The sequence below is a fragment of the Ambystoma mexicanum genome, chromosome 9, assembly GCF_040938575.1.
Source record: "Ambystoma mexicanum isolate Mex_15411 chromosome 9, UKY_AmexF1_1, whole genome shotgun sequence".
Classification (NCBI taxonomy): domain Eukaryota; kingdom Metazoa; phylum Chordata; class Amphibia; order Caudata; family Ambystomatidae; genus Ambystoma; species Ambystoma mexicanum.
Genome location: NC_090931.1, coordinates 994,021,341 through 994,037,530, shown reverse-complemented (window position 1 = coordinate 994,037,530; position 16,190 = coordinate 994,021,341). Strand labels below are relative to the sequence as shown.

Below are 16,190 nucleotides of genomic sequence, written 5' to 3'. Positions count from 1 at the left end.
AAGATCCAACATTCTTGTGGGGTGTTCACCATCACCTTATTTAAGGAATCCCCATAAGCACAATGTCAGGAGAAGCACCTTTCATCATAAAATAAATCCACATTCAAAAGGTGCTTGCCTGGGAAAAATATGTCAGATATGGGCGCAGTACCGCCGCTCGCCTGTATCCAAGGTATCATTTACCTATACTTTCAGTTTAAAACTTGTGTCTTAAAATCAAATTGTAGAAAAGAAGAGACTTGTCATCAAAAGCAATATGGGTTGCTACAATTCAATTTCTATGTTTTAAAAAGACTTGAATGAAGAGATTTATGTGGATATTTCTAGAAAATGTAAATTGTATTTTAAGAAAAGACCATTTTAAACAGTGTTTAAAAGTGAACTAATGTCAGCCACACTGGACTTCAAAGACATTCCACAGCTGCTCCCAAACAAAGGAATCTTCCTCCTGCTCTCTGCTCAGGAACTGGGACTGAGTTGTTTATGATATGATATGATATTTTATTTGATTCGCGCTCACACACAAGTGTTTCAGAGCGCGACTAGGCAAGGGAGGGGCACAGGGGAGAACACAACACAACAGCAATCTTACTAGGCCCAGTGACATTGAGAACGTGCAAGTGCATGGGAAAGGGAAAAAGGGAAAAAGTGCATGGAAGCGGGAGAGTGGAAAGTGCGGAGCAGAGGAGAGCAGAATAAATAATAAATAGAACATGGTGACAATAAACAGTGGTAGTGCAGCCGGCAAGTGGCAAGTGCTGTGTTTAAGGCAGCAGACTGGGTAGTCTGATAAGTGCAGAAAAAGAAGAAAAAAATGGGGTGGGAGGGCTGTATGGGTGCAGATACTTTCCCCAGTGCAAGGGGTGGCTGGGTGGCAGTGCAGGAGGGGGGCAGGGTGAGCAGGTACCTGGGCCTGGGGACAGAGGGTGGCCAGGTGTACAGTGCCAAGAGAGAGCAGATCAGCAGGGGAGAGGGGGAGCGAAGGCAGAAGCAAAGAGGAAGGTCTTGAGGTGCTTCCGGAACCGGAGATGGTTCTCCTCAAGTTTTAGAGTGGCAGGGAAGCTGTTCCAGAGGGAGGCCCCAGCCGAAGATGGAGATCTACCCCCCGCAAGTTTCTTTGAAAAAACGATTGACCCAGAGGGAGTTAGAGGTAGAGGAGCAAAGAGCTCGAGAGGGGAGGTATTTGCAGAGGGATAGCTGAAGGTATTTTGGACCCAGGCCCAGGAAGCTTTGTGGACGATGCAGAGGGTTTTGAATTTAATCCTTGCATCCACTGGGAGCTAATGGAGTGATTTCAGAGCTGGAGAGATACGATCCCAGGGCTTGAGGCCAAGGACAAGTCTCGCAGTCCTGTTCTGGATAAGTTGTAGAGGGCAGAGAGTAGAGGCCAGTAGATTTAGAAAGAAGTTGTTACAATAGTCCAACTTAGAGAGAACCAGGGCTTGGCAGACAGTGAGCTTCTGAGGGAAGGAGAGGAAAGGCAGAGTACCTATGAGGAAATGCAGTAGGAAGTTTGACTTTTTAGAGACCTCAGAGATATGGGTGGAGAAGGAAAGTGTGGAGTCAAAGATGACCCCGAGGTTCTTAGCCTCGCAGGTAGGGATAGGAGGAGGGCCAAGGGAGGCCGGCTAGAGAGTGAGGGAAAAGGATGGAGATGGTGTGCCGATGAGGAGGATCCCAGTCTTGCTGGCCTTCAGACAAAGGTAATTTGCGGCACACCAATCTTGAATGGCAGTTAGGCAGTCGGAGATGAGAGAGGGCGAGGAGGTGGCCGAGGGCAGTCGGAAAATGAGTCGAGTGTCATCAGCGTAGCACTGGAAATTTGAGCAGAAATAGGAAATGCAGTGGGCGAGAGTTGCCAGGTATTGGTTGAAGAGCCAGGGTGAGAGGTTCGACCCCTGGGGAACCAGCGAAGTGGGAGGAGATTTTGGCCTGTTGCTCTGAGTGGAGACAAAAGACTCCCTTGACTGAAAGGAAATGCAAATTCGGGTGTCAACAGAAACCAGATGCCAAAGGAAGAGAGGCCCAGGTTTCACTTGGCCCAGCCCAACCATGGAGGCGGGACGAGACAATCATGGGTATCTTCAAATCCAAGGAGATATCTTTTTGGAAAAAGACTTATAGAAAACTGTATAAAACTTGTAAAAATCTGTATTTTATAGGTTGTAAATATGAAAACGCTGCTCACAGTTTGAAACTACACTGAACCCTGTGCGATATTCAGAGACCGGACTACTAAAATGTTGATATTATAGCAATTGTGATAATGCTAGGAATATGAACATGTACAGGATTATGCCCAGAGGTCATGTGCATGTATGTGGAAAAATGGGTACAGATCTGACACTGGGTAAGCAACCAAAAGTGCGGAAAAACTGCCAGTTTTGAACCGAAACTCTCAAGAAGATGGGACTTGGACGGATAAGTGCTCTATTTAATCTGTGGTGTGAATATGTATTATTAGCAAATTGGTGATGTTTTAAATATGCTTTATATGAAAAATAGGTTTTCTGTGTAGAAACAAAGGGTAAAACTTGCCAGAGAAACTGCAGGTTTCACATTTGAAGGAATGATTATATTGTAAAAGCAATGCTTCTGCACAACTATACTGTATGGCTTAGAAGCAATCTCGATGAGACACTTGGCAAGGTTAGATGTATAGGAAAGCCATTTCTGGAGAAGAATGTTGAAGCTTGGCCAGTCCGTGCCTGTCCAGTATATACGTCTCGAGCTGGGGTTAATGTCCCTGAAAGTTGAACTGCTGAAGAGGCGAGAGCTGTTACATATAAAAATACATTCTGCCCGACAATGCCAATTATTGCGCTTGTTGGAAAATAGAACAATCTCTAATGATGGCTTTGAGCAACTGAAAGAGATGCTATATAAAACAATGGAATGGTCACCTGGTTTTTCAAGAAAGACACCATACGAGATCTTGAAGCGTATATTTATAAGTAAAGTCAAAACCTGGGATTGGGCTGGTAATTATGCACATCTTGATAGACTCCCTTCTTACAAATATGTAAATGGAGTGTCACACAAGTGTATGCAGACCCAGCTCTACCTAAGGAAGTGTCCAAACCAAGCAGGGAGACCTTTTCGTTTGATGGTGCGCATCAACCAGCTACCATTACTTGCACTGGTTGGTGCACGGTTAAAGCTTTTAAAGAATAAAAGGTTTTGCAGAATATGTCAGACTCTGAATATGTTAGAGAGTCCTCGGCATATATTCACTGAGTGTCCAGCTGTAGGACCTGAATATATGACGAGTCTGGGCCACCTTGCATATAAGTATGATATGATTAAAAGCGTTTCCTTCTGGATATATTGTTTGAATTCAGAGAGTCTGGGGGTGCAAATTGCCTCATACCAACTGTGGTAAGCTTAATAAAAATGCTGGCGTGAGTTACTTAGCACTAAATTGAGTGGCTAAACAAATACAAAACCCTTAGCCGACACAGAAAATGGTAAAGAGAGACTAATACAGGCGACTCACGGTTTTAATCGGATTGGAGGTTTTAGCATAGTATTGTTTTAAGTGTTGAATAATATTAAGTTATTTGTTTATATAATACACAGATACAAACTTGTATCAGACAACAGTGATGTGTTGCTGCACAGAAACAAACTATGTAACATTATGACAGATGTGTAATATGATACTATTAGATTAAGAGATGTGAGGAAATAATAGTGAACACACTAAATGATAACGTGTAGTGTTAATGAAACATTTGAAATGTAAATGTTTAATGTCATTTTGATATGATTTTAGATGATGTAAAATACATTTGTAACGTTTTTCTGATAAAACTAAAATACATTTCCATAAATAAATACGAAATAAAAATAAATTGGCAATGTACCAATCAGCATCAATAACAACACTAGTTACCACATGTAATGTAGCATAACCAGTGTAATACACACAATGTAGCAAGCAGCATGGAAACAAAATATGCTCTTAAACGCCACATTTAACAACTGTATCTCCAACAGGAACAGTTACACTTGCTTCTGCAAAATGGCTACAGCAGAATATTGTCACCAGGACCTTTAAGCTCTCTACCATACCTTGTGAAGTAATGAACTAGGCTATTCTGTTTAGACCTCTTTCACCTACATTAGAGGACCTCTTCAGGAAAACGTGTGTTTCGTGTTAGCATTTTGGCTTTCTTTTCTTGTAAGTTCTACTTAATGTGAAATCCATATTCTCTTCCCATGAGGTGTTCATGAAAATGAGCTAGTTGTCAGAGCTGTCAGGCTCTCCATTGTCAGGCTCTTAAATATCATTCCAGTCTTGTTTTGATTATTTTTTGCCTTTATGCAATTATACATTAGATTTTTTCGTTATAAATGCAGGGCTACAAGTTCCAGGATGAAAAGTTCAACACAGACTAGATGAGCAACTCCAGCCTGACGTGGGACAACTTGAGAGAGTTGTTATTCTTTGCAACAATTGGTGATCAAGCTCAATCATGAGATGCTATAGAGAGCATAACCTGTGGCTATCCAGATGTTTTGGATAACAACTCCCATCAACTCTAACCAGTAACGCCAATGTTGAGTGATCATCAGAGTCATTGTCCAAAGCATCTGAAGAGCCACAGGTTGCATTTAGAGTATCATTTGTTATGCTTTATTTGTTAAGAATAATTCTGACTGTGGAGAACATTTTTTATCCCATCTTCAACGATTACCCTCATGCTTTGTTTCAATGTTCTGTTTTACAGATATGTTACAAGTTGGATCGAAACACGTAAAGCTCAATCGGAAAGAGCAAACCTTACCATTCTATTTGACAAATATGTTCCCTATTGCTTGGAGCAAGTCAGATGTAATCTAAAAACGATCACTCCAATTCCTGAAAACAGCATGGTCCAGGTAAAAATAATCTCTTTTGCATGTATCTGAATGTGATCATCTACATTTTGGGTAGGTTTTACTCTGAGAAGTGCAACATCATCTTGTTATGTTGATGGTTCCTGTGATGCTGGGATGCATTGGAGGGACAGGGCCTCCGTGTCCTTGTCCTGTACTCCTTTATCATGTGTGTTCTGTGTTGCTTTCTGCACAGGAGTCCAATTGGGACCCCTGGCAGTGCAGCTCTTCCTCTTTTTGGTTGTGGTAAAGAGAGACCCTTGGGATACCCTTATGGTACCCATGGGTGGGGTACAACCATGTACCACTAGTGTATGTTTTTGGGCACCTATGTGTTGCCCACGGAGCAGGGTGTGTGCTGGTGGGTGTGTGCTGGTGGCAGTTTCATGCTGATATGACGGGAGCTCTGAGTATCCTCAATTTGGGAATACCCAGTCCCTGTCATAGGAATCGGTGCTTCCTGATAGAAGGCCAGATGGTCCCTGGTACCTTTTGGTTTCTATTGCCTGTTACCTTGTTTTCCCAAAGTCCTGGGAAACCCTGACTCTGTCCCTTCCCTTGACTGGCTGTAGTGTGAAAGAACCATATATGGTACTGTGGGGAAGTCCAGGCCAGACAGGCTGCAGGCTTCCCAGTGACTTTATGTTGTGGGTACACCCTTTGGGTGGGACATGGGTGAATGGAGTGTGTGACCAATATGCAGTGAATGAGACAGCCATGCATGAAACTGACATGAATTCAGTGTTGTGTGCTGAAAGGCTGGGTGCTTGCCCCAATCCAAATTCATTGTTATGGGTTTCTGGGTGGAAGTGAATAGCCTGAATGCACGTGAGCCTGATTGGCTTCCTGTCTGCATCAATGTCCTTCTGTGTGATTTGCTGACTGAGCCTAGCTCAGCCAGAGTGAATGAGAGTCAGCTGTGTATATATAGGGACCTCTCACTTACCAATTTGTTCAGAAGTTGAAGTTGAAACTTGAAGCTCATCCTTGAAGTCCTGCTGGCAGAAGACCAATTGCTGCTGCATTTACTTCGATGAAATCTAAAAGCTGAAAAGTCTGTTGAGCACTGATCCAAGAGAGGACCTGGTTAGGAGACCTCTGCCCAAGGTACGAGGGACCATCATGCAAAACTGCTATTCTTCATAGAGGCTCCCTGGAAGCCAGTCCCGAACGGCTGTCGACCGGAGAAGGGGTCTGCTGAGAATCCTGAAGTGAAGCGCCAGGACATCGTGGCCATCGAAGTCCATTGCCGTCAACCGGGGTTCAGAAGATTTCTGTGACCACTGGAAGCCAGTCGAGTCGTGGCACCCCTAAGCAGGGACAACTTGACGCCATGCTGCTCGATGACCGGAGCTGCGAAAGCTCCACCTTTGCCTAAGAACATTTGACAGAGAACTCCCTTGGCATCACCGTCGACCACTTTGTCCTGCTGGAAAAAGTCGAGAACGTCGGCTACCGAGGAAAGGCCGCCAGTGGGTTTCTCGCCACCCGAAGCAGACAAAGACGTTCTGAGGACACGGATGGTGTGAAGATCCAAGGTCCAGCCCGTGGTTGAGTCCCGATTGCCAAAGCTATCCGGAGGTACCTACATGCTGTGGCTGCAGCACCGACAGGTCGGCGGACCACCGAAGCAACTCCCGACACTCTACACCAGCTGCTGGTCCCACATCCATCACAGAGTCTTCTTTGCGGCACCGAACACTTTGCATCAAGGTGGACTGAATGCATCATTTTCCCTGGACTGCCATGAATGATCGTAGAAGAGCACAGCAAAGGTCGAAGCTGCTGTCTCATTGACAGTGTTCCACTTTTCATCAATGATCTTAATGCTTATAGCTTCTGCTTTAAAGGGAGTCCATCCTCCAGGGATCTGTCAATGAACTGTCGAAGATACTCTTCCATCTCAAGTACATTGGGGTGGTTGAACTTTTTGACCAGGAAGCAAGACTTATTCAATATTAATGGACTGATTTTGTTAATACTTGTATTGGAGGTTGCCCAGGTGGGGGGTCCTCACTCAGAATTGTGTCATTATAGCTAAAGAATGCATTCTGCAATGATTTATCTTAACCTGCCTTCCTTCCTTATGATCTATGTTGATACACCTTGCTGCATGATGTGTATGCTACATAATAACTGTCAGCGGTTAATGCATTTTAAAGGAATCTATAGCTAGGAGTGGTACCACATAGAAGTTTTATGTTTTATATATTTGTCATTTTAGAATTACCAGAGTACAAAGTGTGTTATTGAATTGTGTATATATATCGCTGAACCTTTTTTTATATAATGAACTGTGTTAGCACATAACATAGTGTGTGGACATTCCTTTGTGTGGGGTTGGGGACTCACCAAACTTAAGAACCAGTCTGCATCACCTCCTGAGAGCGTAAGCCTTGGTTGCTCGTCCATACGCTACCCTATGGAGAACCCTGGCTGGGGTGCTCTGTGCCTCTACTCTGCTATATAGAGGGCAGAAGTACAGTTCCCCATGTAAAAACACATCAGCAAGCCATGACAATATGACTTGGAACCTTTATACAGATTTCTGACATGAAGATGATAAAATGATATGACATCCTTAGGGTCTATGCATGTTCAAGGAGAGTACAATTTCACTTTTACAGCATACATTTTGATTATCTGTAGAGGCATTAGAGTACTTATTACAAACAGTGTTGATTATTGGAATGCATTTTGGTCACCATAAATAATGCCTTACAATTCAAAAGGTGCAAGAGGCTCTGTCAGTCCCTTACAAAAATGAAAATCAATCTGTCATATAAACAAAGCAACACATTTTCCACCATGTTTAGTACAGAGTGGATGAAACATGGGAGTAAATACGCCATGGTTAATTGCAGCCACATCTGTAACTCCTTGGGCCATCAATTGAAAGCACTACCCAGGCAACAGCATTCCAGCACAGCCAAACATTCCCTTATTTCGGAAGGCCTTCCCCACTTAACCTGGATTGTCCAGGATCTGCTCACTGTCTACTCTGTCACAGCAAAAAGTTCTAAGTGATATGAAGACGATGTGGCTCCTCTTGTGTAAAATATTATCTGATTAAATGTAATGTTCTTCCTTAAATACTGCAAACTCTGAATAGCTTTACACTTAAATATCAATGATTTAATGTTGAACAGGCAAAATCATTTTCATAAAAACATGCTTTTTTAAATGCTTTAATGAAAGAAAAAGTGAATTTAAAAGTTCATGTTTGTCGCCATACAAAAGGTAAACACTTTGAGCTGTGCAACATGAGTTTTAGTATTCTTAAAGGAAATTATAGAGAAACATGTGTATGACAAATCAACTAATGCATCAAGTTCAATTTACTGCTAGAACCTCCGTTTATACGGAATTGCAGTACAAATAAAAATGACATAAAGAGAGCATTTTCTTCTTACATTTATCATTGAAATTGTCAACATAGGTCTGTTTGAGGCAAGAATGCATAGACCCCATTAGTGATTCACATTGTTAAATGCTTAAGAGAGTTGATGGCACAGCTGCATTTACTTAACACAAGTAACCTTGTTTTAAATCTGTAAAACAAGTCAAAATTAATTCAAGGATCAGTGTTTCTTTTCAGCTAATTTGGAAGGCCATCCTGGAATAAGATTGATATATATCTGGTTGACCGTGTGGTACCACTTCGAAAGCAGAAAATGCTTAAAAAGACCTGGACCTCCAACCTTGGCAGAGCATTAGCGACATGTGAAGAATATATCTGTTCCATTAACCAGCCTATTAAAATTATCCCTTTGTTCAACATGATGCCATTCTCAGCATAGGGTCTCAATTTATAAGAGCAATCCACATACAATTGAAATGAAAATGTGTTGATTATATACCAAAAACATATTTAATAAAATGTGCTGTTTCACAGAGAACAGGGGGAAAAGCAGTCAGTTACACTTTTACAGGCATATGTCTGATTTGGAAAAGAAAGATAGCTTGTAATTAAACAGAAAAGGGATTGTCGTGGTGTATGTCAAATTATATGTTTAAAATGTATGACCTATGAAGAAATTCACCAATTTTAATAATTGCAAAAACAATAAAAAATGTATCTGGATTCAATATATTCTTGTGAATCTGAATATATAATTCTTGTTAATATCACATTTCCAATGAAGGATTTATAAAAAGAAATTAAATAAACAGTTCAATCCGATTCCCCATTCCTAAGGAGAGTGGTAACTTATAGCTGGCACATTCCCTTATGACAGAGAATGCAACTGTCCAATGGATGCAAGGTTGAGGGCCCTAATGGGTTTCAGAAAATGAAGGGTACTGATCACAGGATCTGTCCAACTCAAAAATGCTGTGGCAAAGAGCCTGCATGTTTGGAGTTGTCTAGGTATTTAATGGAAAACACATAGGAAAGAAGGAGAGTTGCAGGGAAGCAGAAAAACACGAGAAACTGTACAATAGGAAAAAAGAAAATTGGGATTCCAACTGTAAGTAGCTGATGTGAAATCTCCTAAGAATTTCTTATCCAAGTGGCACTGAATGCAAATGCCTCTCCCAAGACAGAACTAGATTCCCTGAGGTGAATCTTTGGGGCAGGTGGATAAACTGAAAGGAAGAGATTGACTGGTGGAGCAGCCTGAAGTTGGTTGATGGCCATACCTGTGCGCGGCCTTTGACAGACAAACCAAAAGTGAGTACAGTAATCCCAGAGTAATTATACAAATGTCTGAAGAATTAGCTTAACCCGAGACTGATATTTCAATTATTTTGGGTGGAACACTGTTAACAAGCTTTATTACTGAAATGGAGGGTTTAGTATGAGGCATTTGTGCTGTGTGATTTATCATTTCAATTGAAACCCTACGTCACATTACCACAACAAGGCTTTTCCCATGCAATTTGGGATCTCTGAAGGCCTTTGGCATCCTCAATTAAAATGTGGAATGACAAGTCCTTTGCCTGATGTCTGCCATAGTCAATAAAGTAATTGAACTGTGTTCTTTAATGAACACCTGGAACTGTGGTGTTGCGATGGTGAACATAAGTACTTGAGTATTGTTAAATGGTTAGGCACTGCCGTCCCAGCATTCCAAATATAAAACACAATCCTGAACCCTAGCCTTTGCACGTTTTTGCAAACTATTAAATATGACAAAATATAACCAATTCTTGCTATGCCCAAGTTGGGCAACAAAGTCTCTCACTGATAGCATCCAACATTTTAGATTTGAATTAGCTCAAGTGTGAGAGAATCATTTGTAAAAGTAAATATAGATACTTATCAGTGGTTACAGAGAAAAGTAAGTACATTGTTTTGTTTCTAACTTTATTCTGAGAACTGCTTCGCCTTTTGATATCAAGGGGAGATGGGTTGGAGATGACAAAATTCCATATGTTGAATGTGTGAATTAACTTTAATGAAAATTGATGTCAAGTATAGGTCTGTGCTTACCATCCTTAATAGTAATTGTTTTTTGTTTTCATATGCACAGACCGAGGCCCCATCCTCCCTTTTTGTCCTTTTACCCTGCTCACAGCCCCTGCCCGACCAGCTCCACTCCCCCTGCTCGCCTCCTATGGGCCTGATTGGACCCCGGCTCAGCCACGTGAGCGGTAGAGCCCCGAACACTGAGTAGTTGCAACCACCGGCACAGAACTTCTCCGCCCATTCCCTCTTGCAGCGTCTGCTGAGACAGACCAGCTCCTGAGTGTCTGCACTTCCCCATGCAGTCTTTTGCTCTGCTGCACAAACTGTGGTCCCATCTTCCTTTTTACATCCTTTTTCCCTTCACCTTGCCTGCTGACAGCCCCTCCACCCTGCTTGCCTCCTGTGGGCCTGGTTGGTCTGTGGCTCGGCCACATAACCGGTAGAGCCCTTTTTCAGTAGTCTCTCAGGGCAGCTTTGCCCAAGCAACCAGCTAAGGGCCAAAGACCAAGGGCAGCTCTCATCCTCTGTTTGCAATGTTCACACTGGAACGCTGGTTGGACACCCTACTGCCACAATGAGGTAAGTTGGTACTGGCGGGGAGGAAAGCCATTACTGTGCTCCGGTAAAACCCTGCCACTTCTACATTACTACTATCTGCCCCTAAAACTGCATTGTATTCCACTGCACGCTCTAGTTACCCAACCTTGAAAACATGATGTTTGAAAAGTTGGTGAATCGATTATTAACATGGACCAAACAAAATGATGATAGTGAGTGCAAAGTCAGTTAACTGCCCTAAACTGTCCACTAGCATAGGGGTATTAGAGAGGGTTGAAAAATACCTGTATCTCGGATTGGAGATGAGCTCTGGTCGGATTTATGCTCATATAAAAGAAACAAAAAGGCTTAAAGATAACCAGCTGGTGAGTTTAATTATGAGATTTGCATCCCAAACCGCGGGTTATTCCCTAGAGGGTATTATAACATTGTATAGGCAATGTTTTAGTCCTATGGTTCTCTACGGGATCGATTCACTCGCCATGGAGGATTTGGTATGGCTTGATGGAATTGAGGGACACTATTAGAAAACTTTTCTGCGTTTGCCACGCTCTGTATCTATTGGATATCTTAGGTTAGAGCTTGGCTTGTTGTCCCTCAAAGAACAGGCTATAATGAAGCAGGGGGTAATCTATTTGAAAATAAATGCTCAACCACAGTGTGAATTGCTTTCCCTATTGGCAACTAACCAGAAGGCTTGCCCAAAAAAACGGGATTTCGATTGCTGGATGCTAAAATGTTTTGATAAAATAGCTTGGACTCCTGATTTAGGGCTGGGTACGTGTTTTAATACATTGAAACGGATATACAAAAAGAAGGTGTCTATGGGACTTGTCTGCAAACTACGATCATTTGTACAGCCTCCGGTCGCAGGTAGAGGTGGAAAAAGTTGCATTCAAGTACCTAAAGGCACAAAGATATATCATTTGTTGCCCAAGCCCATCCCTCAGAATGTTTTTACTAAGACTCAGGATAAATCAGCTACCGTTACTAATACATCTGGGGAGTAGATACAATAGCCCGCGTAATGAGCGCATATGTCGTATATGTAAGAGAGATAAAGTTCTCGAAGTGACTAGGCATCTGTTCACCGAGTGTACAGAGATTAAGAAAGATATTTTTAGAATTCTTTGTAATTTTGTATACAATATTAAGACAATTAAATCAGATTCATTTTGGACATATTGTCCCAACTCTGAAAATAGAAGAATGCACTTTGTACTCTTTAGAGTTATCCCTAACAAAATTAAATAGACGACTGTGAGATATTCCACTCTTCCATTTTAGACATTTACTTAGAATTTTATGTGTGAGTTTTAATTAGTATTAATTCTGAATTTAACTATTTATAAGGTTGAATGTATTTATGAAATTATGCCATGTGAATATCGGGTTTTAGATGATACACTATGCTGTACATTGAAGTAATTGTGATGAGATCTTATGGTGTTATTATTGTCATATTAATATATTGAATATGATGATTTTAATGTTTATAATGACTATAATGATTGTTGTGTTTTTAAATATTTATAAAAGTTTAATTACTTGAATACAAATAAATGAATAATAATAATAATATGTATATAATAGCGCATGCCGCAATCTATTCACTATAAAGCCAGCCTTAAGAATACTTTGTCTGCTTGCGTTTCTTTGCATCGGTATAAGTGTAAACTAAATGGATTTCTTCATCTGTTTTATGGCATAAGCTTCTTCACCTTGATGCCAAGTTGTCACTTATGCTTGATGTCTTATAGAAAATCTGAATTATCTAGTCTCTGCATCTGTACTAGTCACGTCAACTCTGCTCTGTGTGACGTTACCATTCGTCTTGACCATTCATTTGCTCTGCTTCTTTTGGGATTTAATTTAAATGGCCATCATATTTTCTTGTATGCAGGTACGGTTTTCTCAATGGGAACCTTGCTTCCAGGATTCTCCTAGATATCAGTATTTTCACTGGTACCACACGTGTCTCACATCCTGGCTCCCAACATATAGGCAATACAGGTGAGGTGGTTGAGGTGGGAGTACCTGGCTCCTCCTTTACAGAAACATACACAATCCTAAGGCTCTCACTTTTGCCATAAATGTTTGTTATTTATAAATCGAACACATTTTAGAAATAGCAAACATTTACCACAATATAACATGTATTCTCATAGTTCACACAAGTCAGGGCAAATGAAACCTCGACATGGAACGCTCCAAGGGACAAAGCTGTTCAATATAACATCAATTATAATTGGATTATAAAATAATATTTGATGGGCACAGGGTTTGTGACTAAGTAGCTCAAAAATAGCCCAATTTGGAAAATCACTACGCTGCTGGAAAATGGAAATGGCTGAATTGCTTTTTTACAAAGCTGCTGATTGGAGCAAATTCTGTTAGGGAGCTCCTCATTGGGTAGCACAGCAGAGCAGGTTGGAAAAAGAAATGTTAGTGAGTTAGCCATTTCATTCCTTGGCATTGCTGGTTGCGATTCCAACCAGATATTCTCAGTTCAGAGGCCCATTTCCCTCTCTCTCTCGTTGTAACAATGTTTTTGGTAAATTTTGGGGCATTTCAACTGTGTTCCATACAGCCCTTTATATTTGTTTTCTTCTTCAGCTGCAAAGGCTCTACAAGTACTGAACCTCTACAGCCAGGTTTTAAAAAACAGGGTGCAGATTTTTTGCTATGTTGTGGCCAAGTATGCTGTGGATGGATTTGGTTTACAAACCTCAAACTGGTATCATTTTAGCCATATTTTAAATTTGGAACATGTACAGATGTTTTTTTTCACATTTCCTTTATTGTTTAAGTTGCTGCAAAATAGTTCAGTCAAACAAAAAAGAATCGTTATTTGTCAAATCCCAGTTTGAACCATACAGCATTTGCACATCTCTGAACACGTCTGTGGCTCAGAGTGCGACAAGTGTACAATTCACAATGCACATGTTCTCCCTAATGCCCCATGGCATCCTTTTATAATATCTAACTAATTGCATAATCCCACAAAGTAACAAGGAACTTGAATTCAGCATAACACGTGGGGGCTCTCTTGGCGACTAGGGTATTGTCCGGAGAACCTCGAGCCATGTCCTGGCAGCATTTGCGATCACAGCCTTACATGTCTCCTCTTCGGTGGCAAACCTTTTGATGTTCATAAGAGGTTAGATCAGCGGGTTCAGTTGAAGTACACGTGCCTGCAGGAGCTGCACGAGCAGGTTACTCACCTGCAGCTGGGCGTGTGTGCCCGAAGCAGTCGGCATCCATGCACACAATGGTTCTTGCGTGCAGCGACTTCAGGGCAATACAGATAATTAGGCTAAGAAAGCATACATTAAAATAGAGTTTAGAAGTATTTTTCTGAACAAAGTTTTATAAAGCGTAATGAGGGCCCATGGAGCCTTTACATGTTCTTCACTGGTCAAATAGTTCAGTTGCAGAACAGTTAACACAAATGAATGTTTCATATGGTGAACATGTCATTCTATAACAATGCACAATCCTCTTTTGAAAATGAGGATAATGACCCCTTTGCATTTGGATTCACATGCCTGGTAACTAATTGCATTTACTTCATAGGCACCTGGACGTGCTGCCATTTCCTTTCGATTTCTTCTGACTTTTTCAGCTGTTATGACTCACATCAGACTTTTATTTTCTATTTTAAACTCTGGTACCTTGGTAGTGGCATGCTAAAGTGTTTCAGGGTAGCAGACTCGCTGACACCACAAATAGGTGCCAAGGTGCCAAGGTGGCGTGACTGGGGAGAGTAGGATGTCGGGGTTGCCATGCACCATCAGTAAGGGTGGGTGAAACCCTGCTAAATCGATCTTGCGGGATGAACCGAATATCGGCATCAATAGAGTTCATGCAAACTCGTGTGGGCCCCAATGAATCCCAAAATCCCACCCGAATTCCCGCAAGAGATTCCATGTATGCGACATACATAAGTGGCCAATCAGATTCCCTGCGCGTACTGCGGGTGTGCGATGGACCATTTGGAGCACAACATTCTCTGAACTCACTGTCCATCCTGATAAAAGACCCATCTTATTTCCTGGCTCTCTGTGGGCTCTGCTTGGCTGTTATGTTGTCTTGTTATGTTATTGCATTGTATGTTACATGCCTTTAATACTGTGCCAAATAACCACTGTAGTGTCAGGGTGCCTAGGCTTGTCTAGCAATTGGCGTGTTGTGCCTGAGGTGTATTGTGCCCTGCAGAATTTAGTCTGCAGAGGAGCATGAGTAGGGAGAAGAGAAAGGGTTTGGAAAGAAGTTTGAAATGCTACAGACATTGGGAAGGGATAATGCACAAGGAGAAATTAGTGTTTTGTGACAGCGTCAGTGTGTGTAGATCCATTAAGGTGGACCATAGATTGGGATTGCAGAAAGAAAGGTATATTCTAGCATGGTTGGAATCAAACAGCCTGTCTCTGTGAAGCATTTTCCAAGAACATTAACTATCTGCATAGGCCTGTAAATTTCCCAATTTCTGGACATGCCCAAAACATATGTGTCATCCCAGCATTTTCTTCCCCGCTTTTGGGGCATGATTGTTGTTCAGCGTTCTCAATGCTAGCAATCCTTTGGGGAGTCATATATGCTCTGTGGGTTACATATAGCTGTATTTGCTGTAGCCTCGCGTTCCTAGACACTTTTTTATGGTACCCTTGGGCCCGTTCCCACAGCCCGTCATTCATGGGTTCCCCAACTTCTTCTTCCCAATCTCGTCTTAATTGGGCCACTTCCTTTCCCACCCTGGACATCAATAGCTCTGGAAATCTCATGCCCTCCCTCTGCTATATCATACATCGTTTCCATGGCTGCATCAGGCTGTTCCTCCAGTGCTATTTCCGACCATGTCTCCCTGATCTGCCGTACCATTCTGTTATATGTAACATATTGTCCCGCATGTAGACCGGTTTCCCCCGCCAACACCCTAAATTCCTTTATCTCCCCATCTTGCCATATGTCTCCCACTGTTGCAATCCCCACCCGTTCCCAGTGCCTTCGAATCACCTTCATTAATTACCCATCTCCTCCTGTCAATGCCACTAACGGCACTTGTGGAGAGCACAGGGTTGGGTTCTCCATGACCTGACAAGCTCTTCGCCATATCTTCCATCCCAGTACCATCATCTTTAGACGCCCTAGTTTGGGCAGCCATATCACTTCTTTCAGGAAAAACGGGGCACACTCTAATCTCAATAGTCTGGACTCTGTCGTCGAGTCTTCTGAACACCATTTTGCCACATATTGCAGCTGACTGGCTAAGTAATATATCTCATAGTTAGGCAGTTGTATACCCCCTTTAACATACGTATTCTGCAACTTCCAAAAGGCA

The 16,190-nt window shown here is 41.9% G+C and overlaps 1 protein-coding gene across 1 annotated transcript in view; it reads left to right on the top strand.

The window, feature by feature from the left end:
• The window catches only part of LOC138488874 (dynein axonemal heavy chain 11-like), a 2,478,284-nt gene that overhangs the window by 610,368 nt on the left and 1,851,726 nt on the right, over positions 1-16,190 (top strand). The window contains exon 17 of the mRNA XM_069616234.1: positions 4,734-4,884. Within this exon, the coding sequence (XP_069472335.1) occupies positions 4,734-4,884 (151 nt within the window). The remainder of the gene's footprint in view (positions 1-4,733; positions 4,885-16,190) is intronic.